The sequence below is a fragment of the Chiloscyllium plagiosum genome, chromosome 11, assembly GCF_004010195.1.
Source record: "Chiloscyllium plagiosum isolate BGI_BamShark_2017 chromosome 11, ASM401019v2, whole genome shotgun sequence".
NCBI lineage: Eukaryota > Metazoa > Chordata > Chondrichthyes > Orectolobiformes > Hemiscylliidae > Chiloscyllium > Chiloscyllium plagiosum.
Genome location: NC_057720.1, coordinates 29,044,850 through 29,069,853, shown reverse-complemented (window position 1 = coordinate 29,069,853; position 25,004 = coordinate 29,044,850). Strand labels below are relative to the sequence as shown.

Here is a 25,004-nt window from a genome sequence, read left to right as displayed (position 1 = left end):
GGCTTACTAAGTGTCAATGGATAGATACTTCACAATCTTCTCACAAAACATCTGTATCTAGATAAAGCAACTCCATAATTTGTTACTACCACATTGCTTTCAATTTAAAGTTGTATGGTGCATTAGCTCCACGCAGAGGAATCAGCAATTACCTAGGGTCAATAAAATGTTGCAAAAAGACGGTGCTATTACTTACTGTGGGATTATTAAAACGTTCCACAATTTTAGCCCTCTTTTTCACTGTCATGGTACCGTCCAATCGAACATACAGGTATCTGACAGAAGGAAAACACATTGAAAAGTTATACTTGGCTCAGAAAGAAACAAAAAAAACATACTAAACAACAAACAAACATTCAACCGCTCATTCAGTTACAGTATTAACACACATCTGTAATGTGATCTGTAAAACAATAGCAAATAAAAACAGCTTTCCTAAAACAGACATAAACCAAAGGGATACTCTCAGTCTCATTTTTCTTTTTATAACACACATTGTATAATATATAATGTCACTGTCACTAAAGCTGTAATCTAGTAACAATATATCATGTTACCCACACAACTTTAGATTCTGCATCACAATCTCCATTATTACTTGTTTGCTTTTATTGCCTTGCCACTCAAAATAGATTGTTTCAATGTAATCCTCAGACTGTTGGCAACTTTAATATCCCTCAATCTCCCATGAAGGTTTTAGCTCAAATACTCCATGCTGAATCAAATCCTCTTATTAACGTAACAAAGCAATATGTACAAACACACAACTTAGGAGCAGGAGTAGGCTTCTGGGTGCCACAGAGCCTGCTCAACCATTCAATAAGGTTATGGCCGATCAGGTTACTTCACATTTCTGGTACCTATGATAACCCTTCACCGTCTTGGCAATCAGGAGTCTATCTCCGCCTTAAAGATACTCAAGGACTCTTCTTCCACTGCCCTTTGAGGAAGGAAATTCCAAATACTCAAAACACTAAGAAAAACGATTCTCCTTTGGCCCTCTTGTGGTGCAGTGGTAGGGTCTCTACTTCTGAACCAGGAGGCCTGGGCTCAAGTCATACCTGCTCTAGAAGGGTGCAATAACATCTCTGAACAGGTCGATTAGAGAAATAGTTGAATCCACCCTGTCAAAACCCCTCAGAATCTTCATCATAATAATATTATCTTTAAATTACCACAAGAAACAGTTTTATTTAAAAACTCCTACTTGTCCCCTTTTCTTCTCACTTTCCCATTTTTGTCAGAATTTTATTTTAAAATTATAAATCCAAATCCTATCATTTCTATAAATGAGGAAACAATTTGCATTTTGTAGTCCTTTGCACAGTTTCATTCTTATGGCTGCCTTTGTGTGCAGCTGCATCAAGCTGTGCATAAACCTTCAATACACAAACACTAACTGTCACTACGTACTGAGATTCTATCTGACCTGATGTGATAGGGTTGGGATTAGGGATAGGGTGGGCCTGGTCTTGTTGCCATAGAACACTCCAAGAAATTGAATCATTCTACATCAACTGTCCCTCGTGGGAAAGTTAGCAAAGGAAACGTCTTTGACTCCAATCTATCAGGCAGCAGTAGCACTAACGTCCTTGAGACCCTGTGGGAAAAGCAGACGGTCAGAATCATTTGGCAGAACACCTCATCACCGGAACTTTCCAACAAGCACCAAGATGTAGCTTGGCAAATGGTGAGAAGTGCACTACCCCTCTAATCCTTCATGTATGCCCAGACTCTCTCCACCACCGTACACTACCCTCAAAACGGCAGCGGGGAAACAGACTGTCATGCATCTCCTTCTAGAATGTGCCTTTGCAAGCAAGGTCCGGACAGGGATGCAGTGGTTTTTGTTGTGGTTTGCCCCAAGAAGCTCCATGACGCACACCGAGACAGACATTGACTGTGCCAGGCAGAAGACATTCTTTGGTCTGCCCGAACCTATCGGTTTTCCAATACGAAGAGTTAACCTTGACCAAGTGTTGCAGACTGGCACATTCTAAGGTCTAGGACTACATGTTGAGGGCTGCACTAAAGCTAGGGCCAACTGTTGCCTTGGTGCAATGGAAAATTACCATCTAAGGTCTTCCTGCCAAAGTAATAGGGGGTCCGTTCAGTTCTCAGACCAAAACCCCCTGCCGTGGTATTTAAGCTTATTGAATCCCTTGTAGCTTGTATTAGAATGTAAATAGTTGCATGTCATATTTGGTAACATAATTGTGCCTTTGGATACAGAAACAGCAAGAGAGGGAGAGCAACAGTAAAGCATTTTATAAGGTTCTTCACAGTAGGCTATTGCAGAAAATACAGAGGCATGGGATTGAGGGTTATTTAGCAGTTTGGATCAGAAGTTGGCTAGCTATAACATGACAGAGGGTGGTGGCTGATGGGAAAAGTTCATCCTGGAGTTCAGTTACTAATGGTGTATCGCAAGGATCTGTTTTGAGGCCAGTGCTGTTTGTCATTTTTATAAGTGACCTAGATGAGAGCGTAGAAGAATGGGTTAGTAAATTTGCGGATAACACGAAAGTCAGTGGAGTTGTGGACAGTACAGAAGAATGTCACAGATTACAAAGGGATATAGATAAGCTGCAGAGCAGGATTGAGAGGTGGCAAATGGAGTTTAATATGGAAAAGGAGTAATAGGAATACAGAGTACTAGGCTAATGGTAAGTATGAGCAGAGGGATCTCAGTGTCCACGTGCATAGATCCCTGATAGTCACCACCCAGTGTTGATTGGGTTGTTAAGAAGGCATACAGTGTGTTAACCTTTATCGGTAGAGGGATTGAGTTTCTGAGTCATGAGGTCATGTTGCAGCTGTATAAAACTCCGGTGCGGTTGCACTTGGAGTATTGCATACAGCTCTGGTTGCCGCATTATAGGAAGGATGTGGAAGCATTGGAAATGGTGCAGAGGAGATTTACCAGAGGACTGGAGGCTGTTCTCTTGAGAGAGGAGAAGGTTAAGAAGTGACTTATTAGAGGATACAGATGATCAGAGGATTAGAAAGGATGGACAGAGATGGCTAGCACAAGGGCACATAGCTTTAAATTGAGAGGTGATACATATAGGACAGTTGTCAGAGGGAGGACCTTTACTCAGAGAGTAGTAAGGGAATGGAATGCCCTACCCGCAATAGTAGTGGACTCACCAACATTAAGGGCATTTAAATGGTAATTGGATGAATATATGAATGATAATGGAATAGTGTAGGTTAGATGGGTTTTAGATTGTTACACTGAACTGTGAAACCATCGAGGGTCGAAGGGCCTGTACTGCGCTGTAATGTTCTGTGACAGCAAGAGAGTGAGAGAACAAACTCCAGAGGTTAAGGTCTAGACAATAAGATGCACAGCTGCCAAAATTATAGGGCTTGTGAAGGTTACAGAATGAGGCAGCAGAGGGGCTGTGAATGGATTGGAAAACAAGGGTGAAAATCAGCAACATAGGTTAGGGAGTTTGTAAAGTGAATAGGATTAGAATTCAGGCAGCCAAATTTGGGATCAGCACTCACAAGTCCAAAGATTGACATCACAAACACCAAAGTGATTTTTTGATATGATCTTGTAGTATGAGAGAGGAAGCAGAATTGAACAAACTCACCTCTGAATCTGAAATTTGTGGTTTCAAGAACCATTTGCAATCACAGAAATCATCATTTTCAGCTAAGTCAACTGACTAAATTCCAGGAGCTTTTTTTTCCAGAATACTCAGACTAATGTTCTAGGATTTGGTTACTTATGGTTAAAACTTGAAAGTTCCTCTCTTATCCACAATACACAAGAGATGGAAAGTGCTTCAATACATCAGCTACGTAGAATATTTGCAATGTTGTACAACCTACCTCCTGTCTCTGCAGAGCTTCTCAAACAAATCAAGAGTCTGGGTGTAGTTTGATACTAGCACCACCTTATCAGAGCTAGTACTTCGAGTCATGGCCAAAATATAATCAAGGGTGAGCATCTTGCCTGAAACGAGAAAACACAGAAAAATTGACATTATTTTATTAGAAGCATACTTTCCATTCTATGGATTAATTACTAAAATAAAGTAACCCATATACTATACATGCTTATCTGGCCCCAGATTTTCCTCAAGGTCAGATTTACACATAGGGGAGTAACCCAGGGAGAGTGTGGGCAGAAAAACTGGTGGAATCTAGTTAATTCAGGGTTTTTCTTTCTGAAAATAGTTATAGGAAATTCCCATGGGAAAGGTGCAGGTCATGTTTTGTTTATTCAGAAATAGAATATCGTTAAAAATTCTGCCCGGAATCCACTACTTGTGCATCACTTTTCCTGAGTGTACTGCAGGCTGGTACAGCATTCAGTACAGTGCAAGTGGGTAAACAACAGCGTTCAATGGCTGAAATGGTGCAAAAAATAAAGTTTTACCATAGCAAAGTCAGCCATTCTAAAGGGGCACCATTTTTACTTTCGACAAAAATGTTTGCAAATGAATATTTATTGGGGATTCTTGCTACAGCTGGACCTAACCCCAATATTAGTTGGGGTGGAAAAGTTGCTAATGCTCACCGTATGTGAAAAGTTTAGGAGAATAAACATAGATCGCTTCTACTAAGTACTGAATCAGTAACAGAAGGAAGATATATTCAGGATCACTATTAAAAGTGTGAAAATCAGAATTAAGACAGCTTTTGTCAAAGGGGTTTCTACAGTATGAATTCCCTGTCTGGTTACTGAAACAAAAACAGACATTGTGAGAGAAATTCAGCAGGTCAGGTAGCATCTGTCAAGTGTAAATAGGAGTTAATGTTTCAAGTCCCATGGCCTTTCTGGCCACTGAAGTAGTCAAGCACTGAAAAAGGGAATTCACTAAATATTTGATTTTTAAAAAAAATTAAAGAACACAGGTGAAGAGCATGAAAATAACAGAAGATTAAATACATTAATTCTTGAGCCTTTATTAAGACAGATGATGATGATCATCCCAATAACACTAGTCCTAGAAAACTAATCAGAGGGAAAAATATTCTAATTATTCTGCACTGACCTGTTCTCACCAGGAAATAAAGTATTTTTAAGTAATTTATTTTCAAACGGGTGATTACATCATTAATCTGCAGTACTTTGGGATACATAATTGCACTGAAGAATCCACAACAAACATTCATCATCAAACATTTTTGTCAAATGAAGAAACAATATTTAATGCCAGGCTTGTATCAGAGAGTCACTCGTAAGTTCTTGGCCAAGTTCCTATTAGTTTGCTTCCAAACATGTTCCTTTACAAAACTGGTGAATTCAGGACATTCCAAGGAGGACAATGGAAGAAATATGCAGAATATTCAGAGAGACTCCATGCACTCAGAACAGCTGAAAGCATCTTGCCCAAGTCACCTTTCTTCTAAACAAAACTGTTATCAATCCATTCAATCATTGGGGCCCAACTATCAAGCCAATTCATATCCTTATTTGATCCTCAACATGCAAGCTTTACAGCATAGTAACTGGACAATTATTAGGAATGGCAATCTTTACACAAAGCAAATTCTTGAAACTTATTTAAATTAGATGCTACAAAAGAAATCTGACATCTCATTCAGTTTCTGAGTTAAGAAAAGATTTTCTCCAAGCTTAAAATCTGATTTGATTTATTTATTGTCACGTGCACTTAAATACAGTGAAAAGCTTAGTTTACGAGCAGTTCAAACACATCATATTAAACAAGGACATACAGATCATAGGGTGAAAAAATACTTAGCTGAAAATGTGTTGCTGGAAAAGCACAGCAGGTCAGGCAGCATCCAAGGAGCAGGAGAATCGACGTTTCAGGCATGAGCCCGAAACGTCGATTCTCCTGCTCCTTGGATGCTGCCGGACCTGCTGTGCTTTTCCAGCAACACATTTTCAGCTCTGATCTCCAGCATCTGCAGTCCTCACTTTCTCCTTGAAAAAATACTTAGACAGATTTAGACTTAAAGATTTACCAGACAACTGAGGTTCCACAGATTTTGTGCTATATCCTGATGGAAAGAGATTGAGTGCTCCCTGAAATCCTTCCTCACCTTCCACACATTTTTCATAGATCAATGTTGGGTCTAGGCCAAAATGACAATAGAGTATTAGCAAAAAACAGAAATGGCAGTCTTCCTCACTTGAAAATAATTACTCATTAGTTATCTTCATCCTTTAAGGTGTGACCACATTGCATCTTTATTTCTGTACAATTTTGCATCTGCAAACAGTCAAGCGGGACCTTGGTGCACACAAAAGTAGCAAATTCATAGAACATAGAAGAATACAGCGCAGTACAGGCCCTTCGGCTCTTCCTCACTTGAAAATAATTACTCATTAGTTATCTTCATCCTTTAAGGTGTGACCACATTGCATCTTTATTTCTGTACAATTTTACTTATCAAATTTTCATTTCTACTTTTTGACATTCACTATCAGAGGTAAACTACTTCCAGGACATTGTAGCATAAGTGATTATTGAAATGTCCAGCAAGCTTATTGTCACCAGTCTAACACAGCAACTTTAGAAGAGTTGCATCTGCAAACAGTCAAGCGGGACCTTGGTGCACACAAAAGTAGCAAATTCATAGAACATAGAAGAATACAGCGCAGTACAGGCCCTTCGGCCCTCGATGTTGCGCCGATCCAAGCCCACCTAGCCTACACTAGCCCACTATCCTCCATATGCCTATCCAATGCCCGCTTAAATGCCCATAATGAGGGAGAGTCCACCACTGCTACTGGCAGGGCATTCCATGAACTCACGACTCGCTGAGTAAAGAACCTACCCTTAACATCTGTCTTATACCTACCCCCCTTAATTTAAAGCTATGCCCCCTTGTAATAGCTGACTCCATACGTGGAAAAAGATTCTCACTGTCGACCCTATCTAAACCCCTAATCATCTTGTACACCTCTATCAAGTCACCCCTAAACCTTCTTTTCTCCAATGAAAACAACCCCAAGTGCCTCAGCCTTTCCTCATACGATCTTTCTACCATACCAGGCAACATCCTGGTAAACCTCCTCTGCACCCGTTCCAGTGCCTCCACATCCTTCCTATAGTATGGCGACCAAAACTGCACACAATACTCCAGATGCGGCCACACCAGAGTCTTATACAACTGCAACATGACCTCAGGACTCCGGAACTCAACTCAACTCAGTGATGGATGTTCTTTATTTTTCTGATGCTACAATGACTGTGTTCTACTACAATGTTCAGTGCTCTCTTGAATCCTCATTCATGCTAAGCTGTTACCTTTTCCTACTCTCTTTGCCTGCACCTCATGTTGAAACCAAAATCTTTGTATAATTACTTCATATATTTCATTCTCGTGAAGGAACTCAAAGTCCAAATTGTGTCTTTTTCACTGACTGCCTTGCTAACCTGGTTGGTTTGAACCATCTTTTTTAAACTTTGCTTTTCATTAAAAGCAAATTGATCTAAAGACATACATTAGTAGAGTGTCAATTAACTGAAACATAATAATTATGCTGCAGAAATCTAACATTTTCAGACATTCAAACAGAAATATATTAAATCAAAATCCAATAATTTTTCTGCTCACGGTTACAAAGCTTCTTTAGTGAAGTAATTGAAGATAGAGAGGAGACGCTCATCTTCCCACTGTGAGCTTGTTCCATTTCTATTGCTGGTTTGGCTTGTTTTAGGAACAGCTTGTACAACTCAGACTGCAGAGGCGTGAGTCTGAAGGATACAAGAAAATGTTTAATTAAAGTTATTGAAGGACATGTGGCAGGAGACATGCAGATTCACTCAATTATTTTTACACTTTCCCCTTGGAGGCAAGGATGTCCCGAAGAAAACAGACTCCAATGACTGAAGCAGCTATCTTCTTAAGGGGGAAATAAATATATTTTAATTGTCAAATTACAGTTCTTACAGCAAAAGGCTTCTTAATGAGCACATTGAGTTATACAAGCAGAGTTGAGCTTCCTCAAATTAACTTTAACCTCTCTTTCATAGAAGCATTCCCTTGATATTCACAAAAGAGAAGTTATTCAGCAGGTTCAAAAAAAAAACTGGATTGGAACAGCTGTACCTGTTATAGTGCACTAATTCCTATGACGATGCTCACCATAAGATTATTCCTGTTTACTTTTGAACACCCATCCCAAAAATTAGGGAAATAAAGTTCTCTGTGCCTACTCTATTAAATCTCCGGATTATTTTAGAAATCTTGATTGGACCATTTTCACCTTCTAAACACAAAGGATTACAAATCATGCTTATGCAAACTAGCTTCACAATTTAACTTTCTCAGCTGCAGAATTGTCCTTGTGAATCTTTGTTGTGCATCTCCGAAACAGTCCACCTTTCTTGGATTCACTGACTTAAACTGCATGCAGAAGGAGTCTAATACTACTGTGTGTCACTGCAAAACACCCTTTTCTCACTTTGCTGTTTACTTGTTTGTCAAAGCTAAGGAATATTCTTTGGCCTGGTTCAGACATGCTGAGTCAATGTGAAGAACTTAAACTGATACAAGTAGGTCAACTGTGTTTGCACAAAGGGATTTTGATTAAGCATATTATAACTAAATAAAAGAAAAATTAAATTTGAGAAATCACCTGCAACAGACAATCTGCTCAATCTTCACTGGCAGGTATTTGGAAAGAATATCCGATGTTCTTCGAATTAAACACCTAAAATGTGTATTTGTGCAATAAGTCAGATAAACAATCAAACAGATAAACAGTGCATATCTAAATTAAGACACAGTTTGTTAACCCAGATTTAACCTATTAACTGAGACCACACATACGTATTAGCAAGAAAATGAGGAAGGAATTTTTAAAAGCATGAAAAAGACAAATTTGAACATATTTCATATCCATAGACTTGAGAACCTATTTCCTCTGTAATATCTATCACTATCACGAACAAAAACAAAAAGAAATCGTGAGAACACGATTAATTCCAAATTCCTTTGCAAGATATTTGATGTCATCACTTCATTGTCAGAAATAAAATGAAGGAACTCTCTAATGCCATTGTAGAATGAACAATGGATGAACTGCAACTTACCCACTATCTTCTTCTCAAACTACACAGGATAAGATATGAATATGACTTTGCCAGTATCACTCACATCACAAGAACAAATACAAACAAAAATTTACAAGTTACCCTGACATAACATCAGTAATTCACTTGTCAAATCATTATTTGCTTACATATCTGTTCCCTTACCTATTTACAATGCTGATCAGCTCCTTTAGTTTCTCCTCTCCATGCTGTCTTTCACTGTCACTTGCATCAGCATCCCGGCCTTTCAAGATAGGCAATTCAAATCGCTTTTTAAATTCCTGTGCAGTTCCTTAAGAAAGGTTCAGACAATTATTAACTAGCTTTGGAATGAACTTGCAAATTGGTGAATTTGCAGGTACTAGATTAATTTTGCAATCTTTAATGTCTCTGATGTGGAGTCACACAGAAATCTACCATTCAGTTACACAGTGAGCCAGCAAACCAATCACAGACCGAACTTTGCAGCTATGCAAAATACCAACAGAAGTCTAAAGGTCTAATTTCAATTGAATCGGGTCTGTGCAAATCATACAATGGAAACAAATACATACCGAGTATTCCTGCATTAATAAAATGTACAAGACTGAAGTACTCCAGGAGGTCATTCTGAATTGGAGTTCCTGAGATCAATATACGTCGTTTAGCTTTTAGATCGTTCAGAGCCTGGTAGGTCAGGTTGTCTGAATTCTTCAACCTGTGGCCCTGTGATGTGAATAAAAGAAACCTGGGCTAAGTTTTCACTTATACATTTCTATTAGGCTTTAACATGTTTTTACTTTTTAGAATTTGCAAAAGTATAGAATAATTTAATACTTATCAAATGAAATGTTTAATTTTAGAAAGGCACAGAGCTTACAGTACACCCAAACAGTTGCCAAACTTATTTCTCACGGGTCAATGATTCATACATATAGCAAAATATAACAATATACTTCTTGGATATCCTTATCATCTTGCAATCTATTCTCAAATATCTGCATTTCTTCTATGAGCACACAGCTTACAAAATCTATCAAACCACATGCACACAACCCACAGCATACCAAATCTTAATGAAACATTAGCTTTGCTGCACACTAAATGTGGGCAGCACAGTGGTTAGCACTGCTGCCTCACAGCGCCAGAGACCAAGGTTCAATTCCCACCTCAGGGGACTGACTGTGTGGAGTTTACGCATTCTCTCAGTGTCTGCGTGGGTTTCCTCCGGGTGCTCTGGTTTCCTTCCGCAGTCCAAAGATGTGGGGGTCAGGTGAATTGGCCGTTGTGTTGGGGCAGACGTAAATGTAGGGGAATGGGTCTGGGTGGGTTGCGGGTTGGTGTGGATTTGTTGGCAGGAAGGGCCTGTTTCCACACCGTAAGTAATCTAATCTAAATAGAAACCAATACTGAGGCACATATTATGACTCAATCAGTTGTATGTGATGTTTCTGAATTTCTCAGCTGGATGTAGAACTTAAATAAGTTATGAATAAGTGCTGTTTAAACAATATCCCTAGAACAAAAAGATTTAATTAATGTTACAGAATGTTAAGGGGCCCAGGAATAGTTGAAAGGAAGAGCCAGCTATTAACACAGAGCCCACTGAGGAAATTACAGAGATTTAAAGTAATTGATAGAAGGAAGTTAAGAAGAATGTTTTCAGCTGAGCAGTGGGAGTCTGAAACCTACTGTCAGAAAGAATGATAGAGGCATAAATTTTCCATACGTTTTAAAAAAATATTGAATTAAAACATCGTGTATCTGGGCTACGTGCTAAGAGCTATAAATTGGGATTAGGCTAAGTAAGCAATTTTCAGTTGTTAGAGACTCAGTAGGTCAACCGGCCACCTTCTGCAACACAGAAAATCTACATTTATTTGCAATCAATATAGAAAATCTGTTTCTTTGCAAACAATATAGAAAATATACCTCAAAGTGAAGTTCTAGAGGCATACAGAACTGTTGAAGGTATAGTACATTTTAACCCAGAAAATTACTTGAAATTTACCCAAGTTGGAGTAGACGATATGGGAACAAGCTGAAGACCAGGAAATGTTAGGCATTCAAAAATTCATCAATATGGGAAAGTACACACAGTAATGGGAACAAAAACCCTGACATAGCTTGATCATTTAAACCCTGATGCAACAACATGTCAGGATTGTTAATTTGTGATAAATTACAAACATAGGAATTAGAAGCAGGCGTAGACCACTCGGTGTTTGGAGCCCACTCCACCATTCAATAAGATCAAATATCTATCTACCTCTGCTTCCACTACCTTCTCATAGAATCCCTACAGTATGGAAACCGGTCATTAGGCCCAACCAGTTCACCCTCCGAAGATTATCCCACCCAGACCCATTCCCCTACTCTATAACTCTACATTTACACCTGACTAATGCACCTAACCTACGCAGTCCTGAACACTATGGGCAATTTAGCATGGCCAGGAAACTGGAGCACCTGGAAGAAAAAAAACACACACACAGTTGCTTGAGGCTGGAATCGAACCTGGGTCCCTGGCACTGTGAGGCAGCAGTGCTAGCCTTCATGAGTTTGAGGAAATGTTCCAAGAATTCATGACCTTCCTGAAAAAAAAAACAATTCTCTTGTCTTAAATGAACAATTCTTATTTTGTAGAGCACACAAACACTGACCCTTACTTTTATATTCTTCCAGAGGAGGAAATATCCTTTCATTTCAACCTTAGTCACCTCTTAACAGAAACCAAAGTATTTCCCCCCGACCAACGTCCCTTGACTATCTTCTGAATTTATGTTGACAAATGGCCTATTTGGATTCACAGAAGCCAAATTCATCAATATCTTCAAGCTTCCATTAAACTTAAAGACACAAAAGACAAGGAAAGCTAAAAATTTCCTGGACACGGTATTTAAAATGGCACAAGGCAACAGTCATAAGTTAGTGACAGTTATTTTTAATGACTTTATAAAAAGCACAATAAAGTGCATCAAGTTTTCCTAGCTCCCTGGTAGTCAGGCTCCCCTTGGCAGTCAGGCTCCCCTTGGCATCGCCCTTCCCTCTTCCTTTGGAACCGCTCAGTTCTCCTCCCTCCCCTTTACAGCCATTCACTTCTACCCCATCCCTTTTCCCTCACACCCCATCCCTTTTCCCTCACCCAGCAGACTCTTGTTTGTACTGACCCCACCCAGCAAATTGTCTACACTCAACATGGCCTCACTCACTAGGCTTACTACGCCATCACTAGCAGACTCACTCTTCCCTGCCCTCAGCTCGTCTGACAGACTTACTTCCCACCTTGGCAGATTTGCCCCCCACTGAAAGTTTCACCAGACAGTTCACCACCAGTGGCAGCCTGTGATTACAGGAATCGCATCTTTCAAAATGTCTGTCCCACGTTCTTGGTGGGGGAGGAATATTTGTTCTTTTTTGATTGGTCCTGTGGTTCATTTCTCCCAGTTTTGTCTACAGACCACATGTGTTATTAGTGTATATAGTTATTTACTGTCACTTGTATTTGTGAAAATACAGTGAAAAGTGTATAAGTTACCAAATCTGGCACCAATTACAGAAATTATAAAAATAAGCAACTGGGAGAAAGTCAAGACAAAGTTCTTTTTTTTTGTTCCCTTCCTGGCTCCTGAGTTTCTGAAGTGGTTATGGGATGAAGTCACAAGGAGGAAGGACCGGGCTGTCCAAGCGATTGTCCGAATACCTGAGGAAATGCAATCACCACGCTGCCTTCAAAGGGGAGGCTGAAGTCATTGTTCAAGCTGTGGCTGCCAGGGCCACAAGGAAACAGGGCCCGAACCACTGCCACAGCAGCTCCTCACAACACCCCTCCTTCACCACAGCAAAGGAAATAACTGAATTTGATACAAAAGGTAAGTGAAATTCTTTTTAAAAAGAGGATGTTGCTGGCCAGGCAAGCTGGAGCAGACTGGCCCTGGAGCCTGACCACTTCGTACCCTGCCCCCACCGCCATCTTGGACTTGCCTTTTACAATTATTAATCATAGAATCCCAACAGTATGGAAGCAGGCCATTCAACCCCCTGAAGAGCAGCCCACACAGACCCAAACCCCTATCATATTGCTGTAACCCTGCATTTCCCATGGCTAACCCAACCAACCCACCCATCCCGGGAGAGTATGGGCAATATAGCATGGCCAATCCATTTCACTTGCACATCTTTGGACTGTGGGAGGAAACCCACACAGACATGAGAAGAATGTGCAAACTCCACACAGACAATCATCCCAGGATGGAATCGAACCCAGGTCCCTGGCGCTGTGAGGCAGCAGTGCTAACCACTGAGCCACCCTAAATATTAGCACTGCCTCTTACAACTCTAAACTTAGCAGATGCAAGACTGGCCTATCCAACCTGTCTTCAGAAGACAAATTACCTGTTCCAGATATGAGTAAAGTAAGTCTTTCCTGAACTGCTTCCAATGAATCTATAACTTTCCTTAATTAAACAGATTAATACCATATACAGTAGTCCAAATGTGATCTCCCTGGCCTGTATACCTGAAGCATAATTTCCACAATTTCGCATACAATTTTCCCTGCAATCAGAGTTCTGCAATCTCTTATTTAGATAATAATGCTTTTTTAAAGAAAAATCTTCCTGCTTAATGGACAGTTTCACATTTTCCCATAAAATATTCCATTTGCCTAATCTTTGCGAACTCACTTAATCCATCTACATCCTTTAGTGGACTCCTTAGGTCCTCTTCACAATTTACTTTCCTCCCAATCTTGATGCCATCACCAAATTTACCAACCATACCTTTGCCCCCTTCATCCAAATCCTTCATTAGTCATCATCCATCTCTCTGAGACATATTCAAGTGTGTCAAACAACCTTGCCTTTTGTTTTGTAAGTCTGTGAATTATGTATATTCTGTCACATACATACATTGAGACACAGTTACCATAGGAAGTTAAGAAGCTAATGTTGCTGATCAAGCATCAAACAGACCCAAAATGGACAGATTCCACAAAAAACAACAGCACTTCTTTAGTAGAATAACTGGAAAGTTAAATTATTTAACATGGTATTCTACCTCATCACAAATGACCAAGCCGACAGAACCCTTGCAGAGCACATCAGCATGTAGCCGGAACGTCTCATAAGAAATTATGAGGATTGGAGTTGGAATTCGTAACCCGTGCTGGTTCATGAATGTGGCTGTGCAAAGAAAGAAAAAATGGCAATGAAGTTAAGTCAGTCAGGATATAAATTGCTATCTAGAGCAGGAAATGACAATGGAGATCTGTCAACTTTGAGTATTCAGAAGCTTTGAGGTTTATCAGTAATTCCCTGCAGTATGATGCTACATCCAAAAACTTCTCCTAGTTGAGGAAAACTGTATACTTAATCTAAAGCCCTGCTGTTTGTATCCTATCTTACACCAAGTTCCACTTACTCATCAACCTTGCTCACCAACATCAGCCTCCAGTTTGCCAGCAGCTCAAATTTAAAATCCTCACTCTGGTGTGTAAACATGGCCTCATTCCTCATTACCTTTGCAATCTCCTTTTGCCTGGAAATCCCTACTGTGAATAAAGTTGTTCATTAACCAATAAATGCCAGCCAGCCACCAGGAAATATTTGCTGCTTTCTGGAATACCATCATCTCGTTGAAGCTTTCAAAACAAATCCACCTTGACGGATAGAGGGGATCTTGATTCAACATTTCACCTAAAAGACAGTACACCCTCAGGACTGTCCTCCAACCCCAGTTAATTCAATACGCCGTTCAAAGTTACAACCTGACCCAGAAATAAAGCTGAGCTAATTTGACAAACAACTGACTGACAAAGAAAAAAATATAAATTTACCCACCGAGTTTCTGGTCAATCTCTGTCTTAGTTCCTCCGTCAATAGGCAATGCGTGTAACCTTCCTCCCAGCCATTTCTCAACCTCATTATACCAGTTTTTCACCAAACTGGATGGAGTCACAACAATGACTTTCTCAATTTCCGGCTTGGCATCTGGGCTTTGTCGCAAGAGCGTCCACATCAAGGAAATGCACTGTAATGTCTTCCCCAGTCCCATCTCATCTGCCATAATGCAGCCAAAGCCATTTGAAATACGACGACCTGTCACACAATCCCACATGAACTTCACACCCTGAAAGATAGACATCATTTAACAATACTTTACACTAGCCACAAGCAGTAAATTATTTTTGGGATCCTAAGTGAAAAGATACACATCTACATTCATGGTTTCAATCAAATCCAAATCTTAATCTGCTGACTGATGGAGGATGGAGTTAAGGCCTGGTCTTTGTAACGGTGTAAAGTGCCAACTTCATTCTATGCCCATAAACCCACTTGTAGTCAGGTCGTTAATTGCATCACCAGAGATTCAGGAGCAGGTCACCCCGATCATTTTTGTTACAGAGCCTGAGGGGAGTAGAATATTCAGATTTATTCAGCTGTTTTTAGGATTTGTTTTTGCTTTTAATTGACTCTCCCCCGCAAACCCCTTCCCATTTCATCTCTCAATGCCAACAAATCTCTGTAGCTGATAGGATGGATTACTATCAGGTTATAGTAAGATGTTAAGGGATGTGGTGTAGTTGTCATGTGACTAACTACCCAGAATTTCAGACAAATGTTCTGGAGGCATGGGTTCAAATCCTAGCACAGCAGATGGTGAAATCTGAATTTAATACAAATTCTGGAACAAAAGGCTAGCCTAACAACAACTTGGTAACGACTCAGCATTGTTGTAAATACCAATCTGGTTCACTAATGACCTTTAGGGAAGGAAATCTGCCATTCGTATCTGGTCTGGCCTACAAACGGCTTTACACCCTCAGCACAGTGTTTGACTTCAGTTAGCGAGGGATGGCAATAAATGGTGGCCTGGTCAGCAACACCAACATCCCACGAACAAGTGAAAAAAAAAATACCGTGGCACAGTGGTTAGCACTGCTGTCTCACAGTGCCAGAGACCTGGGTTCAGTTCCCGCCTCAGACGACTGACTGACTGTGTGGAGTTTGCACATTCTCCCCGTGTCTGCGTGGGTTTCCTCCGGGTGCTCCGGTTTCCTCCCACAGTCCAAAAATGTGCAGGTTAGGTGAATTGGCCAAGCTAAATTGCCCGTAATGTTAGATGAAGGGGTTGTGCTTCGGTGGGTCGGTGTGGACTTGTTGGGCTGAAGGGCCTGTTTCCACACTGTAACTAATCTAATCTAATCTGTTTGGACCAGTCATGTTAATTTATTTTCACTTTGCAGGGGAGCACTTCCTGTTGACAGAGTGAATATCAACAACTGACAGTACAGTGAAGCTATAAGCACATGGCCAGATTCATGGCAGTGGAGGACATTTCAAAAGATCTGCGACACCATAACATTTAACTTGGATTCTCAACACAAAGTAACATTAATGACCTGATTTTATGTGGCCAATGGAGATCTTACCCACTAGTCAAAGAACCAACAGGGAACATCTATCATTACACTGGATAGTTAGGGATGGCAATAAAGGCTGGCCAGGCCAGCCTGAAGTGTCCTCCAGGAAATTAAGTGGTCACTGTCGAGCATCTCAACTTTCACTCTAGTACAATTTCCTGCTCTTGCTGCTTAATCGAAGCCCCCATTCTCACTGTTTTATTCCAGGACCATTCCTGATATTTGATTCCAGGATCACACAGTCATGTGGCCTATTCTAATTCTAAGATGGACTTAATTAATGCCAGTATCCCATGATTTAAGGTTTTGTCCATTTATTTATGCAATGAAATATTTTATGTTAATGTGCATGGTAGTTCAAAGAATACATTTTGTTATCCACAAATGCCATTAACATCAAAATATGCCTCACCTCTCTCTGATGTGGTCTTAAAACAGAGGATAAGATAGGATCGACCACCACATGTACTGGTAGCTTCTCTCTGACAAAAGCAGGAGAAAACACAATAACAGAATTTCAGTAATTATGTTGCACAATTTTGATATTGTTCCTCAATATATTGGAAGAAAAGCTCAGCTGGCTGGACAGCTGGTTTAAGTTGCAGAGTGATGCCAACAGCACAAATTCAATTCCCGCACCAACTGAGGTTACCGTGAAGGTCTCACCTTTTCAACACCTCCCTTCGCCTGAGATGTGGAGAACCTCAGGTAAAACCACCACCAGTTGCCTCTGTCTAATGACAGCTGCACTCTGGGACTATGGCAACCTTCCTTACTTATCAGACACTCGTCATTATTGTATTTCTTGTAACTATTTATATATTTTTCTTAATGATATTTGCATGTTTAAAATTAGCAGTAAGAAGGGCTCTGCAAGGCAATTTTAATTCTTTTACTGTCTCAATACTTCAAATATATTTGTTGTATTAAAGATTTTCAAAGCTATGTCTCCAGATCTGTATGATCAGGTTTCATTTAATATGTTTAGAATCCTTTCTTTCCATTCTTACTTAATTTAAAAAATCAGTACAATCATGTTAAGTCAGATTTTGGGTACAAGGCCAACGTCCTTATCTGAGATTTCTCTACTTTCATTCTTACTGTTAAAGTCCTTTATGAAGAAAGACCATCATTTATACAGCTGACATGGTGACAATTTTAAATCCATGAATCCAGTAGTGAATTCCAACACATTTTTAGGTTTTTTATATTATGACTTCAACAGTTTCAGCTTTCATATTTACATTAGGACTCCCTTTTGAAAACAGTTTCTTCAAAATTAAAAACATTGGTCTTAATATATCTGAAAGTCTGCATTAAGTTATTTTAGCCACTAAAATGCACTTCCATAGGATCAAACTTTCACTTTCCAGAAACTGTAAAAAAATCATAACATCCGGCTTTATTTCAAGTATTAAGTAAATTTATTTAACAAAAGATGAATAAGACTGTAATAATGACAACACATATTTACAGGAGTAATTCTTCTATTTTTCTCTTTGAGACCAAAGCAACAAAAGATTAAAATGCAAATGTTAAGCTACTTAATTTCTTTTTAGATAGCTTTTTAAGGACTGCTTCTGTGACTTTCTTAACACTGTGGAAGCTGTGGTACTTTTTATAGAATTGTAAAATTTAATATTAGGTTTGAACATTGGTCTTCAGGGTTATTTAAAGAACTTTGTCAGGATTTCCAGATTGGAATAGTCTGCCATATTTGAAAATAGCTATTTACCCCATGGCTTAGACAGACTTAAACAACCATACAGGCAGAGTTGGAATTAGAGTGGCTCCTCTCTCAAGGAAACAAGCAGTGAAATTTGTAATATTTGTACTGAATAGTGTTGAGAAAATTAGGATAAGAAACTAATTGTAGCAGTTAAAAAAAAACTCTTGACTCATGACAGAATTTTTAAAAATGTTCCTTAGCCAAAACCAATTTTAAAAAAATGTTTCTGTCACACATTCCAAAATATTTATTAGCAAAATGGAGAATACAATATGCTTCTTTGGAAAGAGTTGAAACAGTCTGCCCAAACTAAATTGTACAGTTTAAGGCACAATTATAATCCTGACATCTAAAACTTTGGTGACCAGCTGCTTTTTGGAGTCTGCTACGTGTACAGATGTTGCACCCTCCTTGCTTTTATGTCAAGTTGGAGAATGGATCTACAGATCAGACATTTTGAAGATAAGCTATTTAACAGGTTCCATGTGCCAAAATGAGGAAAAGGAATCAATTGTCACAAATTTTACTCACTATTGTTGATTGCTTGCACAAAGCATTCTCAATCAGGTTGATGTTAATGATATTACCAGGATATGGCCACACTCCTAAATTCTCTGTCAAAAGAGGAATGAAGTTACTCACTTGTCAGCTTTTAGTTGGTCATGTGCACTCAGAGGCGGAGGTTCATAAAGTACCAAAGCATCTTCTTCATATGGATCATGAAGAGATCGCCTGGCTCCTGCACGCTTAATTCCCAATGCCTTCAGCCCAAGGGAACCTTAAATATGACAATGCATGCAAAAAATTAGTTAAAAATACAAATTTTACATAACACTGACACAGAAAAAAGTAAAGCTTTCATACACTTTAACATCTTTGAACAATGACAACCAGTACCTTGAGCAAATTCAACCTTCACGTACCTCGAAATTATGGTTAATAACAAAACAATCCTGAAAGTGATGAAATGTGGATGATTGTCAGAAAAATACCAAACAACTCCTTAATAATTAACTTTTAGAAAAATAACATGTTTTAGTGACATCATGTCAAGTGACATCACGTTTGGGGATGGCACGGCGACTCAGTGGTTAGCACTGCTACCTCACAGCACTAGGGACTCAGGTTCGATTCCAGCCTTGGGCAACTGTCTGCGTGGAGTTTGCACATTCTCCCAGTGTCTGCACGGGTTTCCTCTGGGTGCTCCGGTTTCCTCCAACGGTCCAAAGATGTGCAGGTTAGGCAAATTGGCCATGCTAAATTGCCCATTGTGTTCAGGGATGTGTTGGTTAGGTAGTCAGGGGAAACGTAGAGTAATAGGGTAGGGGAATGAGTCTGGGTGGGATAATCTTCGGAGGGTCAGTATGGACTTGCTGGGCCTAATGGCCCGTTTCCACACTATAATGTTGATTGGCCTTTATTACTGTTTTTCTCTCCATAGATGCTCTCTGAACTTCTGAGTATTTACAGCATTATCAGATATTATTTCAAATTTCCAGCATCCAGTACTGGGTTCAGTAATTTAAGATGAATGCAGTGACCATTACATATATAAACACTAGTCCTTTCTGTGCTGACAACATTCCATGACTAGGAATAAAATGGATATTCAGTTGTTTGTTGAGAATTAAATGTTGGCCAGGATACCAGATGAGTAACTTGTTCCTCTCTGTATACAGCCATGGGATCTTTAACGTCAAAAGATGGAACCACAGTTCAATATCTGACCAGAAGATAGCTCCTCTGACAATCTGTAATTCCTTACTATTGTATTGAATTAGTTGACTAAATAACAATCTTAAACCTTACCATCTTCTAACTTAGAGATGAAAATATTAGTCAAACTGATATATTTGTTCAGCTGTACATGTGTATATAGCACTGAATACTCAAACATTACGCATGTATTCATGTTTTGGAGAAGTTATGATACGCTTGTGTTTTTACCCTTGATAAGGCATCTCTAACTGACAGTCCCAGGTAAAACCTGAATTAAAACTACTCGTGTGTAATGACGGACATTGTATACATGGTTTCCAAACAGGCCCCAAATTAAGTGACCACCGCTTTACCTCCATAAACTTGTTTATTGCCATTTTAGTAAGCAAACATATTGAACATAAACTGTTGCATCATGGACCAACTAGTACAATTCCATTATTGTTTTCTTCTCCACCCATTTTAACACTCCTATCCATTAAACAACTATTTAACGAACCCTCAATTTAAACAAAAGTAAAACAAAAACACTCACTTTGTTTCTGCATCCCTTCCCTGACCTCAATTTTGTCATTTTATACATCCAAGACTGCATCCCATATTTATAGTCATTCCTAAATTTCACACTCAGGAATTGATCTTAAGAGATGCTGTGGCTCAATTCTTGCCTCTGAGTGAGAAGGTCGAGGGTTCAGAGACTTGAGCACGTAAATCTAATCTGACGTTACATGGCCATACTGCGATAATGCTGCAACCGATAGAAGTGCCATCTTTCAGATGAAAGTTTCAACTGAGAATTTGTCAGCTTTCTCAGATGGACATAAAACATCCTTTGACATTATATCAAACAAGAGCAGGAAGGTTAATAGCAGTGTCCTGGCAAATATTTTTCCTTCAAACGTCACAAATCTATTTTTTCATTGGATTTGAGAAAAGTGTGGGTCTTTGTGAGCAAGTATTTAGTGGGCAGTGATGGTAGCCCCTAGTCTGGTTTGCTCCTCCTGTCGGATGTGGGAGATTAGGGAACAGCTGACTGTCCCAGGAGACTATGTCTGCAGGATCGGTGTCTCATATCAGACCCCGCTGAAGAGGCAGTTAGAGTCACTGAGGAGCATACAGGAGGCAGGCTGTGATGGTTAGTAGATATAGAAAGGTGATTACATTGCAGAGTCAGTCAGATATTTAGGCGTCTATCAGGAGAGGCAGGAAAGTAGTTCAGGAGTCTCCTGTGGCTATTCCTCTCTCAAAAAGATACAACACTTTGGATACTGTTTGAGAGGATAATCTCTCAGAAGAAAATAGAATTTGCAGCCAGATCTTGGGCACCAAGAATGAATCTGATGTTAAGCAGGGTTTTTCAAGGTTCAAAAGAGTACTTACTTTCAGGGACTCTCTTGTTAGGGCACAGACAGGAGATTCTGTGGACGTGAGTGAGAATTCAGGAGGTATGTTGCCTCCCTGGTGCCAGGGTAAAGGATGTCTCAAAGAAGTTGCAACATGTTGTCAAACATGTTGATATGTGTGATAAGATGGAAATTATTGTACATTTTGGCAAGAATGACATATACAGAGAAAGGGTTGAGGCTTTGCAGAGTGAATTTAGGAAATTAAGTATGAGATTGAAAAGGAGAATCTCAATGGTAGTAATCCCTGGCTTACTCCTGGTGCCACGTGCTAATGAGAGTAGGAATAAGAAGACAGGCCAGTTAAAAATCAATAACTGAGGATATGGTGCAGTAGGTAGATTTTTGAATCATTGGGATCTCTTCTGGGGCTGAAAAGACTTGTTCAAAAATAACTGGTTTCACCTGAACTGGACGGAGACCAATATCCTGGTGGGGAGATTTGCTAGTTCTATTTGGGAGCCTTTAAATTAGTAGAGAGTAGGGGGTGAGGGGATCTTAAGGAGTGGTGAGAACAGAAGACAGATGAGGATGATTCTTAATTAAAGAAGAGCAAGTGATATAGAAAAGGCAGCCATCGGCAAATCAGAGAACAAGGTAACTCTGAAGAATTAAACAGTATTTATTTTAATGCAAGGTGTCTTATAGGTACGGCAGATGAATTCAGGGCATGTATTGGAACATGGGACTGGAATATCAGAGCTATTTCAGAAACGTGGCTGAAGGAGGGAGAGTACAATGTTCTGGGGTTTAAAATGCTGTAGAAACAATAGAAAAGGAGGCAAGTGAGGAGGGGAGTGTCGTTTTTGATTAACGAAAATATAACTGCTGTATTTAGTGAGAATATATCTGAGGGATTGTCATAGTCATAGAAATGTACAGCATGGAAACAGACCCTTCGGTCCAATCCATCCATGCAAACCAGATATTTCCCAAGAGTAGGTCAAGGTTTGCACCTTTTCTAGTAGGTACATCCACATACTAAATCAGAAATTTGTTCCAGGTTACAAATGCTACAGGAAGGATAGAAAGGGAGGCAAGAGAGGAGGGGGAATGGCATTTTTGATAAGGGATAGCATTACAGCTGTGCTGAGGGAGGATATTCCCAGAAATACATCCAGGGAAATTATTTGGGTGGAACAGAGAAATAAGAAAGGGATAACCTTAATGGGATTGTATTATAGATACCCTAAAAATCGTAGGGAATTTGAGAAACAAACTTGTAAGGAGATCTTAGCTATCTGTATGAATAATAGGGTGATTATGGTAGGGGATTTTAAATTTCCAAACACAGACTGGGACTGCCATAGTATTAAGGATTTAGATAGAGAGGAATTTGTTAAGTGTGTACAAGACAATTTTCTGATTAACTATGTGGATGTACCTACTAGAGAAGGTGCAAAACTTAAAATAATGATGGAAAAGGATAGACCAGATCTAAAAGTTCGAAATTGGTGAAAGGCCAATTTTGACGGTATTAAGCAAGGTCTTTCGAAAGCTGATTGGGGGCAGATGTTCGCAGATAAAGGAATGGCTGGAAAACGGGAAGCCTTCAGAAATGAGATAACGGGAATCCAGAGAAAGTATATTCCTGTTAGGGTGAAAGGGAAGGCTGGTAGGTATAGGGAATGCTGGATGACTAAAGAAATTGAGGGTTTGGTTAAGAAAAAGGAAGCATATGTCAGGTATAGACAGGATGGATCAAGTGAATCCTTAGAAGAGTATAAAGAAAGGAGTATGCTTAAGATGGAAATCAGGAGGACAAAAAGGGGACATGAGATAGCTTTGGCAAATAGAATTAAGGAGAATCAAAAGAGTTTTTACAAATACATTAAGGACAACAGGGTAACTAGGGAGAAAATAGGGCCCCTTAAAGATCAGCAAGGCGGCCTTTGTGTGGAGCAGCATAAAATGGGAGAGATACTAAATGAGTATTTTGCATCTGTATTTACTGTGGAAAAAGATATGGAAGATATAGACTGTAGGGAAATAGATGGTGACATCTTGCAAAATGTCCATATTACAGAGGAGGAAGTGCTGGATATCTAGAAACAGCTAAAGGTGGATTGTCGAGTGAAGGTATATGAGTCGAACTCAGAAATAAGAGGATGATCACCTTGATGGTATTTACTATAGGCCTCTCAATAGACAGCACAAAATCGAGGAGCATATGTGGAAAGAGATCGCAGATCAGCCAAGATCTTATTGAATGGTTGAGGCCTTTCTGCTCCTACTTCTTATGTTCATAAGTGATTCAGTTACAATTTATTAAAGTTAATAGACCAACTAAGAGATCCTACTTTTGAAGCAGTTATGCACATCAGCTCTAGAATACAAAGTCTAGTTATCATATCTAGTCACACTAACACTTAGCTGAAACTATCAATAGTTATTCATAGACACAAAGCACACTTTCTATACAAGAAACAGCTTATACCTGTGTAGTTTGGAATAGGCACTCTGAAAGGTTTGGCCAGGATGCTACGAATGAAAGCCTCCTGTAGGAGCATAAAAAAAAAGAAATGTCAATGTTGTATCAATCTTACTAATACATTTATGATAAATAAATTCAAAATATAATGAAATTGAAATGCATTGTAACCAGACTCAATCCTGTCCTTATTTTCTGCTACTCGTACATTTTTCTAGGCAACCCATCTTTTTGCCACTTAGTTCAGAACAGTACGAACAATTGGAAACCTCACTCCATGATCAGTTGACACAACAAATACTAGAACAATATTGCCCAAAATATACCCTCTTCCCCACCTTTGACAATTCGAACATTAAAGCCAGGCAATCAGTCTGACTTGCACTTTCATTTTTACTTAATTGACTTCTCTGGTGTCCCAAATATGAATTGGCGAGACCGGTATATTTTTGGACTCTCTAATTTCAGGTGAAATGGAAGAATGAAAGGGATCATTTCACCTGTTGTGAATTCTACCTGACAAGACGTTTGGATGGTATGGCTATTAAAAGGAAGCCCACGTTATCTCAGTGAGAAGAAGGTGCAAGATCCTGTAAACGATGATGGCAATTATGCTCACATTGGATAGATTGTTGGTCTCCAAGGGGTGTGGTGGAAATGTCAATATATCACCTCTTGTAAAAGTTTATAATTTAAAGTGTATATAATATCAAGATAGAATGGAGCTGGAAGTCTAAGGGATAGCTAATTTTGTCTAGTTACAAGGTTTTGGAAAGTGAGAGTCACAGATAGAGACAGCAAAAAAGAGAAAGAGAATAGAGACAGCAAAAAAGAGAATGCGAGAGATAAGAAAGATAGAAACAGCTCGTCCTCTGTCCTAATTCGATGAAATGCTGATCTTGTTGGATACAACATCAAATACGAGCAGGAGCTTGTACTCGGATTGAAGAGACATTTTGTAACACATAAATGATTGTAAGATTCACCCAGCTTGGTTAAAAGAGAAGAATTTCCAATTCATTTCTCACCATGAAAGTGTGCGTTCAGCCTTATCCTGTTGGAAAGGGCAGTGAGCCATTAGGAGCTGAGAATATTTTTGGGTTAGTGATAGAGTGTCATAGTTGTGCAGTTAAATAGATTCTATTCCAATTGCAGCAAAGTTGACAACTGCAAACTGTCAAGTTGCTTCCCCATAATCAATGACTTGTAGCACTGGTCACTCACATGCTGGCTGCTGTCAAGGCACACAGGTCGATTAGTCAGCTGTGCTAGCGGTTTCCGAAATGGTGAC

General features: G+C 39.5%; 1 protein-coding gene across 2 annotated transcripts in view; it reads right to left on the bottom strand.

The window, feature by feature from the left end:
• Positions 1-24,998, bottom strand: part of rad54l (RAD54 like) — a 47,909-nt gene extending 22,911 nt beyond the window's left edge. Inside the window, exons 1-13 of one of the 2 annotated variants that reach the window (XM_043698970.1) lie at positions 24,938-24,998; positions 23,720-23,780; positions 18,803-18,938; positions 16,844-16,913; positions 14,849-15,137; positions 14,067-14,191; positions 9,584-9,734; positions 9,195-9,321; positions 8,573-8,647; positions 7,549-7,688; positions 5,950-6,060; positions 3,844-3,967; positions 197-275 (exon numbers count right to left, since the gene is read on the bottom strand). In XM_043698970.1, coding sequence (XP_043554905.1) covers positions 197-275; positions 3,844-3,967; positions 5,950-6,060; positions 7,549-7,688; positions 8,573-8,647; positions 9,195-9,321; positions 9,584-9,734; positions 14,067-14,191; positions 14,849-15,125 — 1,209 coding nt within the window. In that variant the 5' untranslated portion in view covers positions 15,126-15,137; positions 16,844-16,913; positions 18,803-18,938; positions 23,720-23,780; positions 24,938-24,998. Of the gene's footprint in view, positions 1-196; positions 276-3,843; positions 3,968-5,949; positions 6,061-7,548; positions 7,689-8,572; positions 8,648-9,194; positions 9,322-9,583; positions 9,735-14,066; positions 14,192-14,848; positions 15,138-16,843; positions 16,914-18,802; positions 18,939-23,719; positions 23,781-24,937 lie in introns of those variants that run through there. The other variant, XM_043698969.1, reaches the window with a different exon arrangement.
• Between the last annotated feature and the right edge of the window lie 6 nt (positions 24,999-25,004).